This window comes from Cupressus sempervirens, chromosome 5 (assembly GCF_028749045.1).
Source record: "Cupressus sempervirens isolate cs-2001-9-10 chromosome 5, ASM2874904v1, whole genome shotgun sequence".
Lineage (NCBI taxonomy): Eukaryota > Viridiplantae > Streptophyta > Pinopsida > Cupressales > Cupressaceae > Cupressus > Cupressus sempervirens.
In genome coordinates this window covers 1,028,249,044-1,028,274,850 of record NC_143122.1, presented here as the reverse complement: position 1 = coordinate 1,028,274,850, position 25,807 = coordinate 1,028,249,044, and the positions used below count along the sequence as shown (strand labels likewise).

The 25,807-nt window shown below is 36.3% G+C and overlaps 1 protein-coding gene across 4 annotated transcripts in view; it reads right to left on the bottom strand.

Moving 5' to 3' along the window:
* LOC149559441 (AP-1 complex subunit gamma-2-like) overlaps positions 1 to 25,807 on the bottom strand; it is a 110,852-nt gene that overhangs the window by 5,157 nt on the left and 79,888 nt on the right. For all 4 annotated transcript variants that reach the window (XR_016365154.1, XR_016365153.1, XM_089833340.1 and 1 more), the window contains 2 exons: positions 23,934 to 24,029; positions 3,726 to 3,853 (listed from right to left, as the gene is read on the bottom strand). Coding sequence is in view for 2 of the 4 variants with exons in the window: in XM_089833340.1 (XP_089689466.1) it covers positions 3,726 to 3,853; positions 23,934 to 24,029 (224 nt within the window). In the remaining 2 variants the exon portion in view is untranslated. The remainder of the gene's footprint in view (positions 1 to 3,725; positions 3,854 to 23,933; positions 24,030 to 25,807) is intronic.

The window sequence follows — 25,807 nt, the reverse complement described above, 5'->3', positions numbered from 1 at the left end:
TAACTAAATAATGCCGATTGTTAAACCATAAATCAAAATGTAATCATTTGAAGATCAATTATCATAGCAGCCGAAAATTAATTTCATTACAACTGAGCTAAAATTCAAAGTACCAGCTACTGGCTATCTTTTGCATGTGCCATTATCTGTTCTTTCTATTACATGACATTTATACTGGGCAATATTTCTGTGGGCGATTTTCGATCTACTCATTCCAGCCTTCGAGGTGATACCTAGCAATTTGTTGATTGTAAATCCTCACCAAATTCGTTAAAAATTTGCATTGCAGTATGCTACTCTTCACAAGGAAAAAAAGGAAGTGAAACTATTTTAAAATTCAAATCTGACAGTGCAACATTGTGATGCAGGAGCAACCCAGCTTCCAAGTCATCAAGGCATTGGAGGGAAAATCACTAAAAGAGGGGTCTTGACATTTGATGATTAATTCCAATTTGCTGATGTAAATAATTGCATTTCCTAAGATTTTAGAGAGGATCAGTCATAGGTCTGGACGGATAGAGTTGGTTGCAATGAATCTACCTTATTATAAACCTGTGAGGTTCTAGGCATGATGCACAGTAAGATTTAAGGATTAGTTAGAGAGATTTTAGGATCTGAAACAAATCTGTTTTGTTTCTGAAATTATATTTGGTCATTGTAAGCCGATGAACTAACGGAAGCATAGAGATCGAGTACAGCTCGAGAGAGGGGCCAGGACAAAAATTATGTATCGGGCCAAATATCATTGATAAAGAAGTACGTGCAGGAGAAATGTTTTGAAGGAAACACCATCTGTACCTCTTATCTGTTTAATCTCTGGTGTGTGCTCTGTCTCTTCACCGCATTGGAAAGCTGATATAGCAGAGCAATCTAGAGCCTTATTACAACACCTGAAGGCCCACCAACAATGCTATAATGCTCATGCCCATTGTACGAAGTGGAAAGAAGCATGATATTAGACTGTTGTTACTGAAATCTACCTGACCAAAAGGAAGGAAAATTCTGTTGTGATTTTCAGCATTCGAAGTTTCAGCAGTAGCACAGTAGCTAAATTATTATTGTCATCATTGTACAAAAGGCAGAGCGTAATATCATAATGCTGATTTGAATGTTGAAATCCATATCCAGTTGCCTGAAAAGAACAGTAACTCTTGTTGTAGCAAGCATGTGAAGAACCAAGACCTTTAAGAAACTGTTGTTGTATGAATCAACATGCAATGCTGTTATTATGGTGATTTTAAACTTTTTGAATATTAACCTGCAAGAAATCTCAAAATGCCCCTAAATTGTCAAGAAAAAAAAGGGACATGCTGGCAATGTAGCATCCCCATCCTTGAAAAATACCCTTTTCAGAAACAAGAAAACCTTTAGAGACATGTCCCCCACAAATACCTATCCCTGAAAAGGCCCCCTCCCAAGGAATAATAGAAAACCTCCAAGGACACATCGTCGAAGAACACTGAACTAAACACAAATAATTGGGCGTTGCTCTAACATACCCAACTCCATGAAATAAGTGTTGAACTTCAAATACCACATCTTTGGGGACTATTTCCGACCATTCAGAGGCTTTTTCAACATGCAAGCCAAATTTTGCTTACCCTTCAGCTCCAAGTGTGCTAGTTGTACCATCCACATCTCCTCTCATCCCCAAGCAAAAGTAGTGTCTTCACATCCATTTGTTCTACCCTGAGGTCATACAAAAACAATAACAAAATACAAGAATTTGATGGATTCCCTATTTGCAATACAAGAGAAGATTACACTAAAATCAAATACGATAAGCCACTAACCTTGCTTCATACTTCTCAGCTCTGACCTTTAAACTGTACTTCTTGAAAATCCATTTGCAGCAACAAGTTTTCTATCCTTAGGGAGCTTCATCAAGTTCTGTGTGTTATTTGTTCAAGTGTTATCTCATTCATGGCCACTTTCTAAGGCTTACCATCCGCAAACTCCATTGCCTCCTACACTGCCCTACTTGTTTCTCACTAGAAGACAAAGGAAAAATGCATCTAAAATCAGGTAGGTTCTAAATATCAAGTCACAATTGGCATCATGTGGACATCCTCAAAAGGGGAGATTTCAGATTATTCTTCTTCTTCCCTTGATCTCTTTGAATTAATCCCTTCATCAGATCTCTGTTGACTCTTTGATTTGTGTAATTAACATACAAAAGCCTATGAGCTCAATATTTGGAGAGACCATGATGGAGACTGAAATATAACATGAGTCGCACTGGACTAGAGAATTTTTAATTCAGGTATAGTGAAGTAATTGTTTAGCAACTTTGGGTTTCCTTCACTCCATGTATATGCACATTGCATACATACATATATTAATATATAAGTTGCCAATTCGGAATCACATTTGGATTTGGGTTTGAAATTCATTTAAAATATTTTTGGGTTGGGTTCAGTTTAATTTGGGCCCGTCTCTACAAAATATATGAGTTTTAAAGATATCTATATATATATATATATATATATATATATATATATATATATATATATATATATATATATATATATATATATATATATGCAGCAGAAAATAAGTTAATACACCACTGTGCTAATATTAAAGTAACATAGGAAAACAGCTCACAATCAAGCAACAATAAACTGTTAACACTCCTTGAGCAATGGCAACCAAACAAGAAAGTTTAGCAATGGAGGCAAGAAGTTTCTTTTTCATTCACAAATACACAAACAGCATATAAAATAACTTTTTTGGCTTTTTCAGTGGTCACTTTTGGGGTTGGAGAACAAACTAGGCAAAAAAAAAAAATTGAAGAGTCAGAAAAATATGTTTTTGGACCACATTCGCTGCAAACTCTTCCAAATTCCTCCCCGGTTTGTCCACTGGAAAGCAAATTCAATCAGAAGTCTGCAAAATTCTGCCCAAATTCCTTTGTCAGAATCAGCAACAAATTTTCGTCTCTGGTAGAGTTACCCAGGAATTTGACAAGGACCCGAAATTATGCAGAACCGAACCAGACTTAGCCAGGTCTAGGAGCAAATCTGGTAGCTTAATTAATGTGCATATATTCAGGTTTAGTTTATTTAATCATTCAGTATTAAGTTTTAACACTCGAGGCTGATTTGGAATTTTTTATACTTATTTATTTCATTCAAATCATATACTTGATTATCTTCATGATGTACATGCTTATTAATTCAGAAAAACTAAACGTGGACGTGTGTTTGAGGGAAGGCATACACCCAACTTGATTTTAAAAACATGTGGGAATATCTGTACCTGCATACTCAGGCACAAATAATGGGCCCCTCGAAGGAAATGCTTCCCAAGGGAACTAATCACAGGTGCATATGTCAGTACGTCACAAATAATTTACCAAAATGTACTCTCAAATATGATTACTGCCAAAACGTGTAGGTGAAGAAAGTAAGCTCTGGCACCTCACAAAAACACCCCAAAAAAAAGTACTCAAATGTTGTTGTCTACATATGGATTAGTGATGAACAAGATTACAAATCATGAAGCAATATCAGATTGCATCACAGGCATTCTTAACAAATAATACACCTTAAATAAATCATTGAATATCACCGTGAATGAAACCTCATTTTAAAAATTTGTTTTTATCATTCACTCATTTATGTTGTTTCGTTCATATAATACGTACATTGAAACTGAATCAATCTTTTAAAAATTCCATTAACATGAGAAATCAAATAAGGTTACTAAAAATATATACTCACTCTGAGCAAGGTGGGAAACGAGAAGATAACTTCAACAAAGATGTTAAGGCCATTGCTTGGGTAGTCATGTTTGTTGTGGATCGTTTCAAGAGTGCCTCTATAACGTCCACCACATCTGATTCCGTTACCTGTCAAGATTTTTGTCAACCAATACAGGATTAATTCTGCAATAACTCAGCCCAGTAAATCGTATGACTTTGAAACATTAAAATTTTAAATACAGGTCAGCAGTAACAACATGATATTAGTTTTGAAATTGCAGTTCTACACTTTAGTAAGGGATGAAGCAATCCCAAACATTTCACCTTCACAATAATAGAGGGATCCATTGGACCAGAAAAATCCAAGCTACCAAAAATTATTATATCTCATATTCAGAAGATATACAATCACAAAAAGTATTGTCTGCAACCCTTCCCCTGAACAGCCAATCAGATTTTATAAATCATGCACCCTGCAAATAATATCACAGCTAAATTTGGGTAAGGAAACCCTCTCTGGCACTATACAGCTCAATGGGAGGAGTCAATTAGTCATTCATCACTACTAAAATATATGGAACAAACATTGACTGATCAAATGGACAATACAAACTTAGCTCATCAATGTATAAGCTGAACATATCCTAGCCAGGGTTCATAAACATGACAGGAAAATCTTGGGAAGAATTTTGAAGAGCATGTAACATTGACAATCAGGCCTGATGGAAGTATTGTCATTTATGTCATTGATGAAAGGACTATCAAAAGAATAATGGTATCATTAATGAAAATAAATGAAATAGATGAAACACATGTTATGAAGGATAAAACTAAAAGTGATCATGTAAACTATAAGTTTCACAGCTTCTACCGTAAAATTGAAAGATAGTTGTATACAAAGGTTTTAGAATTTGTATACAAATGTTTTAGAATTAATTTAAGAAGCAAGCATGTTGCCACGTAGTCATCAAACACAAAGACTGGACAAGAAAGAAAAGTTAATGTTTATCGTATTATTGGACACTATAGACTACCAAACACACAGGCCAGTGTTTATATATATAAAGACTTTGGAGAACAAAATAGATATATTTTGAAACAAATGCTTCATAGCTTGAATTGACAGCCAGGTGGAACCAATAACCTTAAAGTTAACAAATATCAAACATGGCAAGCGACCATGGAATACAAGCTGGACATGGAAATAAATAACCATCAGTCAGATTGAACTGTCAATGTGGGATACAATCACATCAGATGCAGCAATATGTACCTAGAGTGATATACATGCAGCGAAATATACAGAGACATGGTGAGAAATATTAATTGTTCTAGCAGGGACATCAGTTAACTTTGATGCATATAAGGATACGAAGGAAAAATCGAATGAGCAAATAACGGTGATAAAAAATCAATGATAACAAAGGAAAGCATAAAATAATGATAGAGTAGAAGAGTTTTACCAAGTCAGCAATAATAATACAGACGTGATGCCCTGAATGTAGAAGAAGGCGTCATTGATATCCAGTCAGCATAAATCACGTTGAGCACGTTAGGCTCATAGTAAATTGAAGCAAACTCTATGAGTAAATTTAATATGTGAATATATACGTGATTGATAATATATCTGATTCTGAAGGTCTGATTGTGTGTGTATATATATACTCTCATATTATCATATTATCAAATTGCATATATGCCGATCATTTATTAGTGGAAATCTGATTATCAATTAATTATAATATTCACCACCAACCATTGAATATGTATCGGTTACATTCACCACCACTTACTTTGTATATGTATTGGTTATACTTTAATAATCGATTACATTGCATATGTATCAGTATACTTTAATCACCGAATTGCATTGCATGTGTATCAGTATGTTAATTACGATATGAGTTGTTGCTGTTCAACAGGCACCTTCAATATGCATTGAGGCATGACAACGTAGGGTCATGCCCCTACGTGATCATGTCTCAATGCATATTTACAACTGCAGATTTATATCAATAACATGGCAATATAATCTCAGTCTGTAAATTCAGAACAGCATATATATACTTGAATCAACTTAAGTCTGCATCAGTACAGAAGAAGGAAGGTCTGCACATATCAAGAAGAATTATTATATCAGTATATATATATATATATAAGAATAAATAAATTCAGATAAGAATCAGAATCAGAGTTGAAGATTTCTCAAGATCCTTACATCAAATTGAAAACACAATTTAGTTAGTCTCCACTAATAACGATCAGTTAAACTTACAACTATAACGAACAATGTTTGTATGAAAGACAACAAGGATGATTTCGCAGCATATGATGAACCAGTGTACATGTGTTCACAGAGCGATGCAAAGGAAATAGAGGATCACAAATAATAAAGAAGTTATAATGGAACGATCTTTGTGTTACAAATTCTCAATATTAAATTTGACTATGTTACTTGGAGATTTATTATTAAAGGTCAAATTAATATCCCATGTGGTCATAAGAGGACAAGGAGGAATAAGACGACTTATCGGGGAGAAGTTGAAGAGTCACCACTGTGAAGATAAAAGGAGATGAGACTCATTCTTTTGGAAGGCTTGATTTATTATTCAGTTCAGTTTTCTCTCTTGTGAGTCTCAGAAAGCTTCAATTTTCAGCTGGTTGGAGGACGTAGCCCCTCGTGCTAGCAAGTAGTGGACGCAAACCCATTGTCTTGGGAGACATCACTTCAGGTGTTTCATTCACACTTACAGATTCTTATCCTATCATTCCAATCCGACTGTTAAATTTGTATTTAGGATTGGCTTCTGTGTACTGGTTATTGTATTGCTCTTGTATAATATAATAACGTTTTAGCTGTTGGTTGTTATATTGCTGCTGTATAAGGCAATAACGTTGTTTAAGGAATTAAGAGTTTGCTGGTTCATCTCATCAGTTTGTAATTCATAGATATATGTTCGACATCTTAAATGTTATTTTGGAAATAACAAATTATTATCTTGTGGAGTAGTCTTTTGTTTTATTGTTGTCTCATATTACATGTTCTTATAATTACATCTGAATATTATATTCATAAAGAGGATGGATATATGCTGGTTGGTCTTCTACTGTTTATGATTGGATTCGTGATACATCTGCAATATTTAGTTCTAAATATATTGAAAAAGGGGGAAAATGAGATAATATCCAGAAAGGGATATTACAGTGGTATTGGAGCTTCGAGCCTGCCATCCTGTCGGGTACAATTGGAATGTTAGTCAATAACAAGGCACAAGCAAGAGTTCATAAGATTGGCTAGAAACGTGATATTCCAGTAGTGTTTTGGAAACGGGTCAAATTGTAGAGGAAAGTTGTTTCAGTAACTCTACACTTAGAAGTAAGTCTGTGGAGTGTGAGTAGGTTTCTGTGATTTCTAATAAAGTGGTACCCTCTTACTACTTATAGTTCAGAATTTGCAATTCCAAAACTGGTGTATTCCATATTTCAGTTTGGAGATTTTTTGGCAGCAGCAAAAAGATCATACTGGTTACTCTCCAAGACATCACAGTCTAAGGGCACTACAGTTTGAAGACATAACTATTACAAATCGTGTACTCCCAGTGGTTAGTCGGATACAAGAAAGAGAGAAACGCCAGCTCCAGCCAGTTTGGGCAGCATCACTGTATGGTACAGGTTTAATACAGGTAAGTTCTGAAGAGTACATTGATCAATACTAGCAATGGCTGAGGTTGGGGTCACTTCCAATACTGGAACACGCATTTACAGCGGCCACCAGTTACCATCTGCGGCGTGTCCAACTTTTGCTTGGATGTTGTATCTGCCAAACTCACGTATGCGCGGCTTTAGTATTGTTTAATACTAATGCCAGTATTCTCCATGCCGTATTGGTAATAAACAACAATTTAGACTTTTTTTTTTAACACCTGCGACCACCAAACAGCCGAAGTTATTGTTCTGGAAAAAACCAAATTTCATTAGCGTGGATTTTGCAAGAGACTTGAAGACTTCATTAGTCGGGATTTTTGCATTATGAACCAACGTCTAATGATCACGGGTCTGCAGAGCTAATTTGGGAAGCCGTTACATATCAGGACCAGGAATAGGAGATTCGGGAGCAACATATTACTCACGCGAAACCAGATGCCGAGCGGTATATATTGACGTCGGTTGATACATGGACGGGAGTTGTAACACCCTCGCGAGTGTAACAGTGGTTATCAGGAACGGGTATTCTGGAAATTTCAGCACCTGGAAACATTATAGCTAAAGATAATGAAATCATTATGCTTACCGAGACTCATGAGCATGATGGATGTAGGGTTCCAAATTTTGAAGGGTAGAAGGTATCACTCTGGAATGAGAAGATAGATAATGGTACGGGGGATGGACACATCACCGTTCTAATAAAAGAAACTTGGAGCAGATTTGTAAACTTAGAGAAAGAAGATGTTAACAAGTAGTATATTTGGATAAAAATAACAGAGAATCAGATTTCTACAAGGGTGGTTGTCTGTTACTTTGCCCCAAAAGGCTCAAAAATGTATAAAAAGCATAGATTGGATCCAGAAGACTCGTTCGCTGCACTCAAAAAAGACATAGCAGCCTTTACCTATTTAGGGGAAATAATGATAATAGAGGATTTCAATGCTAGAACAGTAAACAACCAAACTCTCAATCTTAAGGAGAGTTACAATGAAAGCAGAGGCCCAGTTTGGCTTGAAGAAGAAGGGATACAAAAATGGGAAAGATTAATCATTTTGGTGTTGAATTACTAGGCTTATGCTGCCTATATAACATGGTCATATGTAATGGTTTGGAAAAATGGCCTAAATCAAGTGGAATCACATGCAAAAGATACAATGGACAAAGTGTTGTTGATTGATTATGTAATATGCTCGCAAGAATATGTCGCAAAGATAATTAACTTTGAGATAGAGGATTGCCCCATGGAGCTAAAATCTGATCATAACCCCATCTTGATAAGGGTGGCCACTCACTTTAAAGATCAACATATTGTCCCAAAACCTTTACAAAAGAGGAAGATGATTCCGATTGGCAAAATTTTAATGACACAAGAAAACCATGCTACTTTCCAAAACTCTCTTTTGCGGCTGTCTAGGGTTCCAGGAAACCATCCCGAGTCTGATAAACAACATTTCATGGACAAGGATAATCTTGTTCTTACTATCATTAAAGCACTGGAGGAATGTAAAAGATCTAGGGCCACAAGAGAAGCCAAGAACACTTTTCCGGCCAATTCGTGGTTTGATGAGGAATGCAAAACAGCAAAAAGAAATTGGAAAAAGAACATAAATAGAGAAAGTAGAAAGGAGTATGATCAGCTGATTAAAAAAAAGAAAAAAGAGTATGTAAACAAGAGAAGAATCGAGTTGATTAATCTTGGTAAAAACAGCCCCAAAAAGTTTTGGAAAGAGCTTCAGCAGAGAAAAACTCAAATAGAGAACATAACAAGAACCAAATGGTTGGAATATGCCAAAACTCTCTACGAGTGTGATCTAGGAGAATGTAGAACAATGGAAACAGAGACTACAGGGGAGTTATTCAGCAAAAAGGATATTATTCAAGGCATAAGGAGGTTAGCTGTTGGTAAAGCGCAAGATATAGATGGGCTTCAAGCTAAATACTTAAAATGGGGTGCTGAAACCCTCACACCACACATCACTAAAATTTTCAACAGTGTCAATAGAGAAGGTTTCCCTGTAAAATGGACAACAAGTGTGGTGATCCCACTCCACAAAAGTGGAGATATAAACAATCCTTCTAATTACCGAACCATCATGATCAATCCACTATTTGGCAAGTTATTTGGCAGCTTGGTAGAACAAAAAATCAGCAACTCGGCTAAAACAGAAGGCAAATGTGCAAAAGGGCAAGCAGGCTTTAGACCGAAACACTCTACTATAGATCACGGCATCACTCTTAGACACTTGATTGAGAAAGTTTGGGACACTCCGAGGAACGAGGCTTTTTGTTGTTTCGTGGACTTTAAAAAAGCATTTGACACAGTGCCACGTAATAAATTATGGGATAGAATGGAAGAGTTGGAAGTTCCTAAAGAACTTAGGTCAGCGGTTTACAGATTATATGAGCAGGTCAAAGCTAAAATCAGAATGACAGAAGGGCTATCAGAAGATTTTGACAGTAACATCGGGGTTAAGCAAGGGTGTCCGCTATCTCCAACATTATTCGAGCTCTATATTGACAAGTTAGAAGAGTGGATAAACAAGACCAATGGTAAGGGGGTGCAGCTGGCCCACTTTGTGATAAGATTGCTCTTATATGCAGATGATCTCATAATTCTTGCTAGAACAGCTAAAGGTTTGAAAGAGCACTTGACAGCACTAGAATATTTTTGTCATGGAGTAGGAATGCAAGTTAACACTAGCAAAACCAAAATTATGATCTTCTCGCTGAAGAAGAATAGGGGCATACAAGAAGAGTTTTTGTTTGAAAATAGCCCACTTGAGATTGTGGAAGAGTACAAATACTTGGACATCGATTTTCATAACAAACTCAATTGGGATACTTGCAGATCAAAAAGGATCCAAGGGGGCTGGAAGGCGTTATACTCTTTACAAAACAAGTGCAGGAACGCAAAATTATGGGATTGGACAACCATGAAAACTCTTTTTGGTTTGCTGGTCACTCCGGTTATTCTATACGGATGTGAAGTGTGGGGAGGTAGTATGTCTAAACAGAAATGGCGGCAAGTAGAAAGAATTCAAAAACACTTCATCACATGCAATCTTAAAGTCAAGACCACAGTTCCGTATGAGATCCTTTTGGCGGAGGTGGGCTCCTTTCCATTAGAAGCCGTTGCTTTGGTTCGGATGATAAGCTATTTAAAGAAAACCCAAGGTCTGGAAACACATCGTTGGCCCAAGTTGATCATAAAGGAAAAACTTGTGAGGCAAAAAAGCACATGGATGAAGCAAAATGACAAATGGATGCGAAAATGGGATATCAACATCCAAACTTGCCCGGATAACATTACAGAGATAAAGAAGTTTGTCAATGAAAAATTTCGCAATATTCTGTGGACAAGACACATAGGACGGAAAAAATCTTATTACATTAAAGAATTTAATCCCACTTCTAGTCATGATGAAAAGGCCTATATAAGAGCACCTATTAATTAGAAAGCAAAAATGTTGATGGCACAACTTAGAACTAGTTCACATCAGCTGCGATGTGAAACTGGTCGGTGGCAAGTTCCAAAGGAAGAGTGGGCAAACAGAACATGTTTATTTTGTAATATGAGAACAGTTGAGACAGAGCAGCACTTTGTCAAAGAGTGCCTGACTTACAATGACATCAGCTCTGGTTATACAAAAATACTACAAAACAAGGACTTCGACTATTTATTCGAGGAAGATCAAGTGAAGAGAGCAGTGGATTTGATTACCAAACTTCAAAGAAGGAGAGACAAATTAACCAAAACTTTACAACTGACTAGTTCCGCTCCTGACTCGGGAGGGTGATTGCATGGGTCCCATAGACTACTTTAGTCTCGTGGACGTCATTAAAATCTATCATATCATTTGGAGGACACAGCCAAAAATTAGTGCAACGGATGGACGTTACACCTCAATATAACACGTGCAGAAGAATATAGAAGGTGAACAACATGTCCAGAATAATGCCCGTGCAGGTGAACGTGTCCAAAAACTATGAAATCGCTTCAAAATATGAGCAGTTAAGATGGCGATGTCCTTAAGATGGGCTGGTTAGACGCTTGCGGGAGTTCGAGAACCTTAACTTTGTTATATTTTGACAACAACCTTGGAGCCAGTGACACCTGTTCGGATCTTCCGACTGCCCCCAATTCCATCAAGTCCTAATATTACAGCTTAGTTGACATCCTCCTATGGCATCTACAGAATAGATTACATCATTCAAATTTCTCAGGGCAATTGTCTCTTGCAGTGAGTTGGCATGGCAGTCTGATAGGTATCTTTTGTGGGCCATAACATTAGGAGATATTGTTGGAATGACACGTGTTTGTGTTAATTATAAAGGAAATATGAAGGAGCCACATGAACACGTTAAATGATTCTTGTTGTTTTTTGTATTGGACGCGTTGGCACTAAAGTTGCAATGATGAACGTATATGAGTTTCTAAAGGTAAAGCTGGCAGGCAAGAAAAGTTTTTGGGGGTAATGTTGAAGATTGCAGAATTGGTGAATTCTGCTCTTGTTTTTTTTGACAAACTCAACATTAACCTCTCATTGTGGAAACACAGTAACTGGGTTTCAACTGTGTTCCTTGTTAATTATAAGCTACTATCTAGAATCAGAGGCAAATCTTAGCAATGACACAAGCTTGGTTTTGGTTGCATACAATTCGCTTGGCTGGAAGTGCATAGAGACCATAAGAATCCCAGTAAATAGTGATTCACAAGAAATCGCTTTCACTCAGTGCATGAGAAAGGAATTTTTATGAAAAATGTATTACGGCTAACAATAGCACGTATTGTTTTGTCTTCGGGGTACCTATAGATCTGATGGTAAAGAGTATTGGATTTAAACCTTAAGTGCTTACAGGCTGTAACCAATCCACTTTCAGAATCGACTCCTACTGTGCATAAAGTTTCAGATGGAGTCAAGGGAAAGAAACAAAGGCATTTACAGTGTGTATGGATTCTACTTGCCGTGGAAAGTAAGAGGTTGTTGAAGCACAACAATTTGCCCGCCGTTAGCAATTATCATTGTCATGGGTGAATAGAGCATCTGGATTCCACTAATTTGAGACTCAATCTGCAAATGGATTGCATTCATCCTCTCATATTTTGACGTTGCTTATTGGAGAAATTAATAGCGTTTTCATATAGCTTGAAGCCATCTTTTGCTGTCCAAGCCGATCCGAGACAAAGATTTATCCTCTGATGCTATTGGAAAAGGTCTTTGTTGTCAATTCTTTGCAAAGTGGTTGTTTTGGGATTAGCTTTGGTAAAGTTGGACATATGGTACATGTCTGAGAGCTCATTCTACAGTGGTGCCTGCTCGAGTTTGTGCGAAACGCTTGATTCTTGGGAGGCCAATAAGCAGTTCTCAAATTACATCATGCCCAGACTCGGATTGAATATTGCAGAGAAAAGATTAAGATAGAGAACAAAGGTCATATATTTTGCAATTGGGCATTCAACATAACAAGTAAATTGTTACTTATTGAGATTTCCTTATTGCTAAGTCTGCATGATTAATTTTTGTGCAACTTTATCACCCTCTGCAAATCTGTGACTATGCAACAAATGTCAGACAAAATGCTTCTGAGTGCAATCTATTAATTTCAAAAGTAAATGCAAATTGTTTGACAAATTTTGTGAGTTAAAAAGACAGAATAGAGCAGTGTTATTACAGAGATTTACAGTGGAGCAAGGTTATTCAGCTGATTATTCTTTTCAGAATTCAGGACAAGATTCCATCTGGGTGGATACAAGCAGACTGTCACTAGAAAAAAAGGGTTTAATGTGGATAAAGGGGCTGTAACTACTCACTCTTAGCATTTGGATTAAGGTAACAAGTCTGTAAGGATGTCAAATAGGCAAGATATTCAGAAAGAAAGCTTATATAATGAACATAGATGGTGTAGTCCGAAACACGAAGACACAAAAAGAGAACTGAATACTCTAGACTGTGGGTGCCGCAATCAATAGACATAAGAACAAAATTACTAAACATTTATGAAGAGTATAAAGAATTTCCTATCAGAATTCAGAATGATTTATCATTCAGTGACTACTTGGATTTTTCTCTAGGGCAGCTAAATATGACTAATATGGCAAAACGAAAGTATCTAGAGTTAGCCCAAGATCTTTTTACAAATGGACAGCACACAAGGGTGTATGAAGAAATTCCGATAGATCAGAATTATCTTTTGGATGATCTCGAGAAAGAAGAGCAGACAACTATCAAAGATGGTCAGCCTTCTCACATAGATGTTACACGAGGCACAAGTTTTTATGTTGGTGAAACGGAGGTGAGTGTTGACAGATAGGCAGATGAGGATAGTTCCACTCGAGATTATTGCTAGTTGGAATCCTTGCATGATGAATCTTTTAATTCTGTTGCCCATGACATTAAATTAGAAGACCATATCAAGAAGACCCTGCAAAACGATGAACCGCTTCGAAATAACAATCATAAAATGCTCACCTTAACGAGTCAGTTGAAGGTTAATAAGAATAGTGTTGTGATTTCTCTAGTACGTTACGAAAAGTCATAAATTGGTGGAAGATCTATACAGAAAGGTTCAAAAGGGAGTGGAAGGAGATTGGCTTGTTCCTGATTTGCAGATATCATAACAGCTCTTGAGACTATGAAATCAGATTATTTGCATTTGCTTTCCGACAAGGATAATATTCTTAAGGTTGCTGAAATTCATGTTGGTCATCTAGATAAAGAAAGGAATGAGATTATGGAGCTCAAGGATACTCATGAGGCATTAGATGATGCACGATTTTTTCTTCAGGAAGCAGAAAATCAGATTAGGATCACGAATCACTCTCAAGAGCAAGAGAATAAAGCAATGCAGGAGTTCTTCCAAGATGTCATTGACGAACTTGAGAGCATTCAGCAGATGTATGACTTGGACAGCTGCCCCAAACGGTTAAGTAGCAAAACTTCAGAACACTTTCAACTTGTTCACAACCCTTTGTTTGAAGTTGGTGCTGATTGGACATCCGACAATCCTTTGTTTGTGTTAAAAGAGGAATCATCTCTTGTTCGCAATGAAGAGGAAGAGTTTGATTTTAGACTTTGGGATCCTGGCTCAGATTCTAGCATTGAATCCGGTTCTCCGCATGGGAATGATGAATCAACTTTTGTTGCTTATTTTTGAGTCAGCCCCAACACATTTTCTGATTTCACCCCATTCAAAAGTTGGGCGAATTCTCTTCATCAGCCTCCAAACAGTTGTTGGTGGAGTATTTATGTGAGATTTGTGGGTAGATTCTCAGCATTCTTCATATTCATAGCTCCTATGCACTAGGAAATTCTCCAAGTTATTGCCGACAATATGAATTATGATGTCCATGGGATGGTGGTTTTAGTTTTTGAGCAGTTCATTTCTTACATCATCCAAGTCAGGTCTTCACATTCTATTGGATTATACATGGACCCTGGATATATTTCTATATCATCATAGCAGCGAGGCAGCATAACAGAGTTTGGGATCTAGGTGTTGGCAAGTTGTATCTTTGGTTGGATGAGGATTTTATTGTGGTCCTATTCAATTTGAGGCTGATTATGGTGATGATCAGTGTTGATCAGTTTACAGGCACAATATTCCTTCGAAGATTAATATGGGATCCAAGAATTCGGTTGACAGGTATTTTGCAGAGTGGTACCGTGCTTCACAGTTTGACCACGTTTGTTGTCAGTTTGGGCTACTGAATTAACTACAGATTTATATGGGATCCTAGTACATATTGTTTGAAGGCAAGCAATCTCAAAGAGGAGAGATTTGTAATGTCCCTTCGTTGGGGACATTAGAATTATTAAGAAGGAACGAATTCTCAATATTAAATTTGACTATGTTACCTGGAGATTTATTATTAAAAGTCAAATTAATATCTCATGTGGTCACAAGAGGATGAGGAGGAATAAGATGACTTATCAAGGAGAAGTTGAAGAGTCACCGCTGTGAAGATAAAAGGAGATGAGACTCATTCTTTTGGAAGGCTTGATTTATTATTTAGTTCAGTTTTCTCTCTTGTGAGAGTCTCAGAAAGCTCTAGTTTTCAGCTAGTTGGAGGACGTAGCCCCTCGTGCTAGCAGGCAATGGACGCAAACCCATTGTGTCGGAAGACATCACTTCAAGTGTTTCATTCACGCTTACAGGTTCTTATCCTATCATTCCAATTCGACTGTTAAATCTGTATTTAGGATTGGTTTCTGTGTACTGGTTATTGTATTGCTGTTGTATAATACAATAACGTTTTAGTTGCTGGTTGTTGTATTGCTACTGTATAAGGCAATAACGTTGTTTAAGGAATTAAGAGTTTGTTGGTTCATCTCATCAGTTTGTAATTCATGGATATATGTTTGACGTCTTGAATGTTATTTTGGAAATAACAAATTATTATCTTGTGGAGAAGTCTTTTGTTTTATTGTTCTCTCGTATTGCATGTTCTTATAATTACATCTGAATATTATATTCATAAAGAGGATGGATATATGCTGATTGGTCTTCTACTGTTTATGATTGGATTCGTGATACATCTGCAATATTTAGTTTTAAATATACTGAAAAAGAGGGAAAATGAGATAATATCCGGAAAGGGATATTACAAACAAGCAGTGGGGAGTTGGTGCTTCCAATAGCTTGGTGCCTACAAAGTGTGGGAGTTGGAGCTTCCAATGAGTCGATGCTCATAAACATAGGGGTTGGAGCCTTTAATAGTTTGGAGCCTACAAAACATTGTAAAAGAAAAAGTTTATATATAAAGCAATTTTTTGCCTTGGTTTTCTCAAACATTGGGTTTCCACATAAAACATTGTGCCCTTGTGTTCATGTGCATAATTGTTTGTTTCAGTATTTTAAGTTATTGTTTGGATAACAGTTTTAAATTGGCAAAATTGTTATTATACGGACTCACCCCCCCCTCTCAACATAATCGTGTGCTCTTCAAGGCCTAAGAAATGCTTTTCACAATTAATAATTCATGATTAAAACAAAATTGCAAACTTTTGCTCTGTAATCTTTGAAATTTGAAAAGAATGGCAAGAACCCAATATTCCTGGCCATGAGTCCATACTTTCAAATAAGGGATGTTATAAAACTAAAGTAAACATAATATAATATTATAATGTGCGTTAGACAGCGCAACTAAAGAAGCAATACTATAAAAAGCCTCTCTAAGAAAACTAAAAGCACATTCAGTTCATCAAATCACTAAATTATAACCATAAAAACAGCTAAAATAAAACACTTATAAATTAGTAATTAATAATTATCCTAATACCTTTATGCCAAGACAGTGAAAGAAAAGTCTATTAGCCATAATTTATAGTAAGCACATTGAGTGCTAATCAAATAATTCCTGACAATGGATTTCTTACAAGATCAAAGATAACTTGCATACACAAATCCAACTGCCACATCCATGTTGGTAATGAAAACCCAAGCTATGTCTGTTATTCATGACCTTAGAGGTATTAAATTATTCAGTATCTTAGGTTCTTGCTATATTTAGCTCGTTATTCTAGAACCTCAGTTAATGGTCATTCAGGAATATTTTAAGTTTTCTTAATTTGGCCTATTTTTAGACAGTCTTTATTTAGATAAATAGCTTGTTAGTTAATGTTATTTTTAGGGTTTGCAAAACTTTTTTATTTGTGTATTGTTAAAACAAAATTTCATTCCTTTTTTTAAAATTTCATGGTATTAGAGCATGAGCCGATTTGGGCATGACTTCCCCACAGGAGAGACCATGTTCATGAAAAATAAATCTGGGGGGTTTTAATCAATTTTCATCAAAATTTATCGAGTTTATTAAATTTTTCCCTTCAAAAATCTAAGATGGTTTTCATAATTATTTCTCAAAAATTATCCATTAGGTTTTAATAATTTCTTCCTCAAGAATTAACTATTTCGTACTCACTAATCTAGGTTTGTTTGGTTTTAATTGATTTTTCACCTCAAAAATCATGTTTGGTTTTGGTCAATTTTTCTCGTCAAAATCGAATCCAATTTCTATAATTTGCGAAGTCCACGTGGGATTTTTGTCAAGAATTCTTATTTTAGATTTTTTACCATTTCTCCTAGAAACAATGCTTTGTTCACTTCAAATCATGGTATCTTGAAGTCTTTTTGGGGTATCCTCCTCATCTGCAAAATTTTGGAGGCTTCGCTGATTTTTCCTTAAAACTGCGGCAGTTCTCAATATTTGTCTATGTCTACAGGGAAGGACTATTCTGTTATCCAACATCAGATTGGACATTTTCTGAATGATTTCTGGTCAGAGGTTTTTCAGATTTTGGGAGGATTACTGGGCAGACTCATCTCAGTGGCAAAGTCAGTAGTAGGCTTTGTCTCTTGTTGCACCATTCTGAAGAAGGGTACATCCTTCTCTGTTTTTTCTTGGCTATTCTTAGTCATTCACATTTTGCAGATCCAGGAGGGTCTTAGTAGTCACAAAATGTTCTAAAGGGTTTATGACCACATTGTATGTATTGTGTTCTACAGGGTAGTTGATAGAATGACCATTAAGGGAATGTATTAAATTATTTTTAGCACCTAGGTTCTTGCTATATTAAGCTCGTTATTCTAGAACCTTAGTTAATGGTCATTTAGGCTTAATTTTAGTTTTCTTAATTTTGTATATTTTTAAATGTCTTTCTTCAAACAACTTGCTTGTCAGTTAATGCTATTTTTAGCATTATTAAAACCTTATTTATTTGTGTATTCTTAATACAATTTCAATATATTTTTATAAAGTTTCAAGAGCCAAAAGGCACAATGTTCCTTCACCTGGGAAATAAACTATGGGTGCCAATAGCCACAATATTGAAATGTGTGTAATTTGGCAGTGAAATAAGATAGTAGCCTACCGGCAAGCAAAAATAAGTTCAAAGTCTACTAGAAATCCTGCATATGTGACACGAGAGATTTAACAGGGTGGTCTGAATTCCTGGGGTTTCTTTAACCGAGGATCCTCATTTTTCCTCCTTGGTGGCCTTCCATCCTCACAATAGAGCCCAACATCCATTTCATTACAAAATGCATTCACAAGCATTTCAAGATGGTAATTTTGTTATTATTAAATTGCACTCAAGAAGATGATGCATTCTCATTGAGGAATTTAATGCTATTACTAATACCGAGGTTGTAAGATTGTTAAAAAGCAGGAGAATGTTTAGATGGATACAAGACTTTACTTACCTTTACAATCCATGTGAACATGAAGATGGATACAACAATTCACTTGTCACTACATAGAAATTTGTGTAGAATGTTGCAATACATTATTTATAAATATTGTTCATGGATGTATAAGTGTATAGTTTTCAAAGGTCCAAGGACCCCTTTTGTTCACAAACCATCTTCTGTGATTTTGTAGACTTCACAAATGAGTGATAAATAGACATAAGAATAAGACAATGCAAATTGAGAAAAACATTTAGATACTCACCCATACTATATGGCTTTAAATATCCTCCAAGCAGCTAAAATTAAAACAATGTGTGCAACAATGTAGTGATCAATTTGAAAAACAAAAAGGTAAAAATGATGGTTTTATCTCTTATGATTACATGCCCAAGAGACTTTTTATTACCTAAACTAGTTCCAATATGTGGACTCCAAAACAATTAAAAGCTTGAAATGACTTGCCATGTTACTAAAAATATGAGCACTAACTGTACAAATATTTGACTAGCAACCTCATCAAAGTGGAGGAAATCACCATTAAGGGATATGCGTTAGTCAATAATACACAAGTTGTTCTCCCCAATGGTGCAAATGCAAACTTTATTGAAGAACAAGCCTTAATAAGCTAGCCATAATTGGAATATATGCAGAAGAATTATTTGTGTAATGGTCAGGTTTAGTATTGACAAGTACAACTACTATGGATAGCAGTAAAAGAAAGAAGGCTGTTTTTAGGTTACCACCAAGGGATTAATTTTCTGTATGAGACCCAACATCTGGGTTTTGATTTTCCATTGACCTAATTTCTTGCTCAACAACGTGTATATGGATATCTATAATACTACACTATCTAGATTAGAATACGTGACTTACTCTATGGAGTATACTTCACCATCAAGCACACTCAGGCCATAAATCATTTACACTGTATTTACCCTATTTATTGTTCAACAAGATGCATAACCCTACCATTATCTAGATTCAAACATGTGACTTCGGTGGAGTACAAAGGCCTTGACCATTAAGAACACTTAGGTTGTACATCATCTACCCTCACAACCACAGTTACAAGACTCAAATAGTGCAGACTTGGCAAGCTGAATTTGGCCCAAGCTTGCACTCAGCAGACAGCAAGTTGAAAAAACCAAAACTATTGAGCTTTTAAGGACTTAAAACTTGTACCAAGCACCTTCAATAAATAAACTTTAAAGACCAAATTAACTAGTCAAACAGAAGCTCCTTTGATTAGACACACAACTATGCATCAATCAAGAGTACGAAAGCAGATTTGAGCTAAGGGAAGCAACATTTTTAAATAAATAAATAAATATTGACAGTGTTTGAAGTGTAAAAAACATGGATTAGATATACATGTCATCAAAAAAAGTACAATATAGAGTCATGAACTATGGTAGGAAGGAGCTTATATCCCTCAGCCCAGCATTACTATCTCTGTGTGGAATCACATGAGTGTATCTGTGACAAGTTTGCAAATGTTACTGTAGCCTTCTGAGTATTACTTAGGATAGGGCTTGACTAAGCAAACCATAAGTATAAAAGATATAATTGCAAAAAGGCAGATCTTTTTTTTTAAATGTTACTCTTCAATCTAACATGACCAAAAAAGATTATCATTTTTTTGTTTTTTAAGCCCTTCACAAAATGCTTGATTTTCATGTTTTTACATTTAAGCATTTTTTAATTTTATACTTTTTGTTTTGATTTTCATAGATCTGGCTGGATCCACCCCTCGGGATTCACTGGGTATCCAGATCACAAATAGCCAAGCCTTGTTTCGACCTGCTAATCTTGGGCCTTGCCAAGCCTGGGAATACACAACTCTTGTGACACTACTTCCAACTACCTATGGTAACACTTTGCACATGCAAGCCTCGAGTCTGGACAATCTTTGTGAGGGTGTTAATATATGCTAATAAAAGCTACATTTATTAATCGTATTGTTAGGTTATGTGCATGATTGTCGCCAACCATTATGACTGCTCATTTTGCATTCTCACATGTTTGTGTGTCCAACCTTAGACATCATTATGTTTAGTAATAAATTATCACTTGTAGAGGAGTCCTATAAAAAAGACAAACATGGTAGCAAGCTAAATGGGTTTAACCTTGGAGGAAACTACATGGTAAAGCGTACTTGAGTTGGAGCCATGTTGGGATGAGTGACCTCCCAAGAAGGCCCAATGCTTCACCTTTGGGAACATCACCTTGAGGCAATGATTGTTAAGTGTTCCATTCATTCTCATGAGAGATGGGTTCTTGTGAACCCACTACTCGTGAAACATGGGTCAATGAGTTTGACTCAAAAACTACACATTGTAACCATGATGAGATAAGAGAAACTTATTAATGTCCAGCAAGAGACCACAAAATGGGCCAAAGGGAGTGCACAAAAGAACTAACTACAAGAGCACCAAATAGTGACCAGAAACAACAAGAGAAGAAGAAAAGGAAAGACAACCACAGACCCCGACAAGCTATGGGGGTGGAAGGGGTGAGAAGGCAACCCCACCATGCCAAGCAAACCTAAGGGACCAAAGATACAAAGGAAAACACCCAAATGGAGGGATAGTCTATAGAAGTGGTAGTGGAGCGATGTGGATGCTGATGGTTCTGTTGACTCTGTTTCTAGAGGTGTCTTGTACCTGAAGAGGTGGTATAGCTGGAACTAGATCTCCTAGGTCTCAAGGATCTAGGCTGAGAAGGCAGATCTAAGTACCTTTTGGTGCCACAAACTGTCCCAGAGAAGGAAACTAATGAGCTGATCTGACAAAGGGCCACGCAATGTTGGTCTGTGTACTTGAAGGAGGATGAGATGCAGCAAGACTCTTTGAAGAGAAAATAGAACCAGCCTCTAATCTCATAATGAATAGGGCAGCGGAAGATAAAAGTGTTCCACAGACTCAACCTCCCTAAGAGTACACAACTGTAAATTCTACTGTCTCTATCCATTAAATGGTCAGTCTCTACAAGATCCAAAAGGAATCCTAAGGCAGTGTTGCTAGAGTCAGGATGTGTAAGAGGTGTAAATGATGATGCCATCCTGATTCTCTAAGAAGTGCTCGGCATAGAACACCATCTTTGGTCAAAGCTCCCCGTAGGGATTGACCCAAGTAGTGTGAAATAGTGTGAATGTATTGTCTGTATTTATCACCTCTAACACATGTAAATTATTTTTTAAAGGATCTCAATTATTAAAATATAAAATATATGTATTAAAAAAATTAATCAATCCAAGTACGCACTCAGACATGCCCAGAGCGGATGCACAGGGTGGGAGCAGTGTACCTGGTAAATATGTACTTTTCTATTCAAACCAATATATTTAATAACAAACATACTTCCTTATCTGACACATTGATAATAGCCACAGGTTAGTCTAGTGGCCAATGAAATCAATGTGCCATGCAGCAAAACCCCTCCTGTGAAACCAATATCAAATGCCATGAAAAAAAATATATTGGCCAAGGCAAAGATAAGTAAATGCATATGACTAAGGACTGATCAAATGATTTGTCACATGTTCCAAGAAACTAACAGGTAGAAGACTGTGTAGGTAGGAGAACCATCTGATCTTAACTTCTAGAACAAAACAAAGCCAAAATGTAAATGTCCTTCAGAAATGACTAACAATCAAGGAAAGATGAAATGCCAACTCGATGCCAAATAATACTTCAGCAAACAAGACATCAATCATGTAGGAATATAGATTTAACACCGAGCAATCCAAGAAAGAAATTGAAATGCAACATTAAGGAGCTTGCCAATAAGTATACCTTCAAAATTCTATTGCTGAGTGGAAAACAACCCTTGCACAGGTCACAGGAAAATAATCTCTAGATAATGCTATTAACAATCACTGTGTCAGCTCAAATAATGGCTTAGGAATGGCTTCAAGATAAAACATTCAATATAAAAGATTATATAGAAAGGGCAATCATAATCATTTTATCTTATCAGCACATCATACTGCTTTATACTTGAAGCATCCTCTATATCTGCTTCTGCCAGTTATTAACACATAAATATTTAAAACACAGACCATCTGTAACTAGAAATGCATAGTCTACCTAGAGTAATTTCAAACCAATCCATCCTATAGCAACTTAATGTTAATCCCATGAGAATCCTGAAGCAAATTTTAAACATTTGATTGCATAACTACAAGTTTGAAATCTTTAGACTTTTAGGAAGCTAGTTGATTGAAGCTACAAAAGAAAACACACCTAAAAGGAAAGTGGAAAGCTGAAAACTAACCAACAAATATTTTGGGTGATGCAGAATATCTTGTGGACCCAGATGCTTCTGCATCAATGGGCCTTGTTAATCCTGCTCATAGCTTTGAATATTAGTATCTAAACCCAAAACTTAAGGGTTGTATCTTAACAAGCTCTTTTTTGATCAACTCTTTCTTCCTTTTATGTTGAATGTTTTAAGGCACACCACATTTGTTGGCTCTCAGCTGATTATACTTTTTCTATCCCGTTGGCTTGCTTTGGTCAGACATAGACATGATTAAAATTCTTTTTATTTCTTTCTGACAACTCCCAAAAAACAGCAAGATAACCAGTTTGTTACCTTTGATAATAATTACGAATCATTCAATTTCATTGTATATCCATAGCATGGCATTTTCTCTCCTTACATTAAGTTTATAGTGCTGTAATGTGGTACGCCCAGCAGCTCTTACCAGCTCTACTGCTCATCATCTATGACAGTGGAATTCAACAAAAACATTCATAACTCAAATACCTGTATCAGATGTAGCAGAACATGAAATGGCAGCAGCCTTGTCTTCCATCTTTTATGAATATTTGTTTTAAAACATTTAAGCCCAAACCTCCCATGCTAAGGCTATAAGAAATTAATAGAAAAAGAAGTTCTGAAATGATATCCTATTTTTCAAGTCTGAATATGTACCAGAGATGGATATAGAAAGATACTTAGCCAATGTCTCAATCAGGTAATGCTTACAAGAAAATACAACTACCCAAATTTAATAATCCAGAATTAATTTAAACTCCCAATCGGAAGCAGATAGAATGTCTAGATTTATAAACATTGTTTTTATTAAAATAAAACTAGTAATTGGGTTGGGCCATGAATTGGGAATTAGGAGGCAAATGAACCTCTCTGGTCAGTGGAATCTGAGTCCACAACTCACAGTAACTTGCAATCAATTACCACGCATGAATGAATATATGCAGCCATGCTTTTACGTGTCAACACCCTATCTATCCACTTGCATATTGATAATTCCATCCATACATGCATAAGCTAAGAGTCCAATAGCACAGGCACACACTGATGTACTTACTGTCAAAGGCTCCTCCCCATCAAGTTCACCAGCATGGTTTACCAGCATTTCACCGTACTCACCAATACACCAAATAGTAACACGTACAAGACTATCCTGATGCAAATGCAACCAAATTTTTGTCAGAATGTGATTTCAAGAAGTTACGTGGATGGTAATTCAAACCCAAGCATATTTTATAAGGTAAAAACCAAGTTGCTTATTACATGGAGAAAAGAAATATATATATTATATTAATTTGGGTTGCAATGTGACAATAAATGGTGATATATGTTTAAAATAGCATAGAAACAGCAAACACTAGCAACATCGTAGCTAACTACAGTAACTAAAAAGTAATTTGCCACTGCATTCCACCAATTTTCTGGAACAGGAGCAGCAAGCACAGCTATCATATACAGAAATTTAATTATTCATCATATACATTACAGAATGAACAATCACTGTTATTACTCAAATTAACTACAAAAGAAACATAAAATAAACACTTTTCCCCTCACATTAGACAGAGGTGAAAGTTTGAAACAACATATTGGTATGGGTGCAGCCTTGGCATCTTAAAATTCTTTCATGTTTGGGTATATGGTTGGAAAAACATGAAAGTGGTATAATTACAGTGGTCAAGGTGATGGTTCAAAATCCATTTTCAGTTGCTCATTATTGCTGGAAAGTTCTTCAGATGTGTTTTAAACTTTTAAGCCATTGAAGAACTCTTAGTGACAATACCCTTATGTAGCCAGTATACATGGCTGCAATATTAGTGTTACGAGTTGCATATGTAAAACCTTGTGAGAACTTTTTTCCTTTTTGTCTACTGTCTTTTTAATTGCTTGTCCATAGACGATAGCCAGCTATCCCCAAGAAGTTGGGAGATGTCTAGCATCCCCTCAACATCCCAGGGACAGCCTACTATCACCTGCCATCGCTGCTCCTTTTTTGGCTGGTTTGGAAACAATTTGCATTATTCTGATAAGGGATGTTTCCTAGACATCAGTGCATCCCTCAAATGTCCCAAAAGCAGGAAGAGCTGGCTTTTCCCAGGGGACATGTCCCAGTGCAACATAGGTTGCCAACAAGTTTCTATATTTTTTTAATGTAGCTTCAATTGAGTAAAAAATGAAAATACAGTTCACTTTGATGTTTAAAGCTCTTTTAATAGAATGAATCTTTTACACTGTTATAGCCTTTATTGGATGCCAAGCCGTATTCATATTTAAGGATGAGATATTTCTTCAAGATATGAGTGTATTCATTCTACACAAACAATTACCCAGTGTTTACTGTACAGGGTAAAAGGATACTTATCACATGTACTACAGTAAGATATAACACAAAAAAGATACTTTATTCATATACACAATATGCACTCCAATGCTTACAATATGATTATGATGATGTTCAATAATCCCTTCTAGACGGTGTACATATACTTTCTCGAAACGGTGACTCAACCGTCACCTGCCCTTTCGGATACAATTCTACCCGTCGGCTTCAATATAGAATTTACCGACAACATAATCCCCCCCAAAAGTAAAGTTGTCTCTGGACGACAAAATAGAGACAACCCTTACAACAAAACTCAAATTACAACCAAAGCAAATAATTAAATCAATATTTAGACACTAAGAAGAGGGTTTTGTCCCTGGTGTAGTAGCCATCCGTGCTCTAAGCTCGTTCAGCTCTACTTGTAGCTTATACACTTGCTCCTTCCATACTTTCAATTCTGCTTCAGCCTCCATCTAAAGCTCCAAAGCTGATTGCATCATTTCAGCAATCTCTCCAAGCTCTCTCTCTTTCTCCTCTGCCACCCACTCCTTCTCTGTTGCTAACTATTCCTTCTCCGCTGCCACCTTCTGTAGCTGACTCTGCCGGGT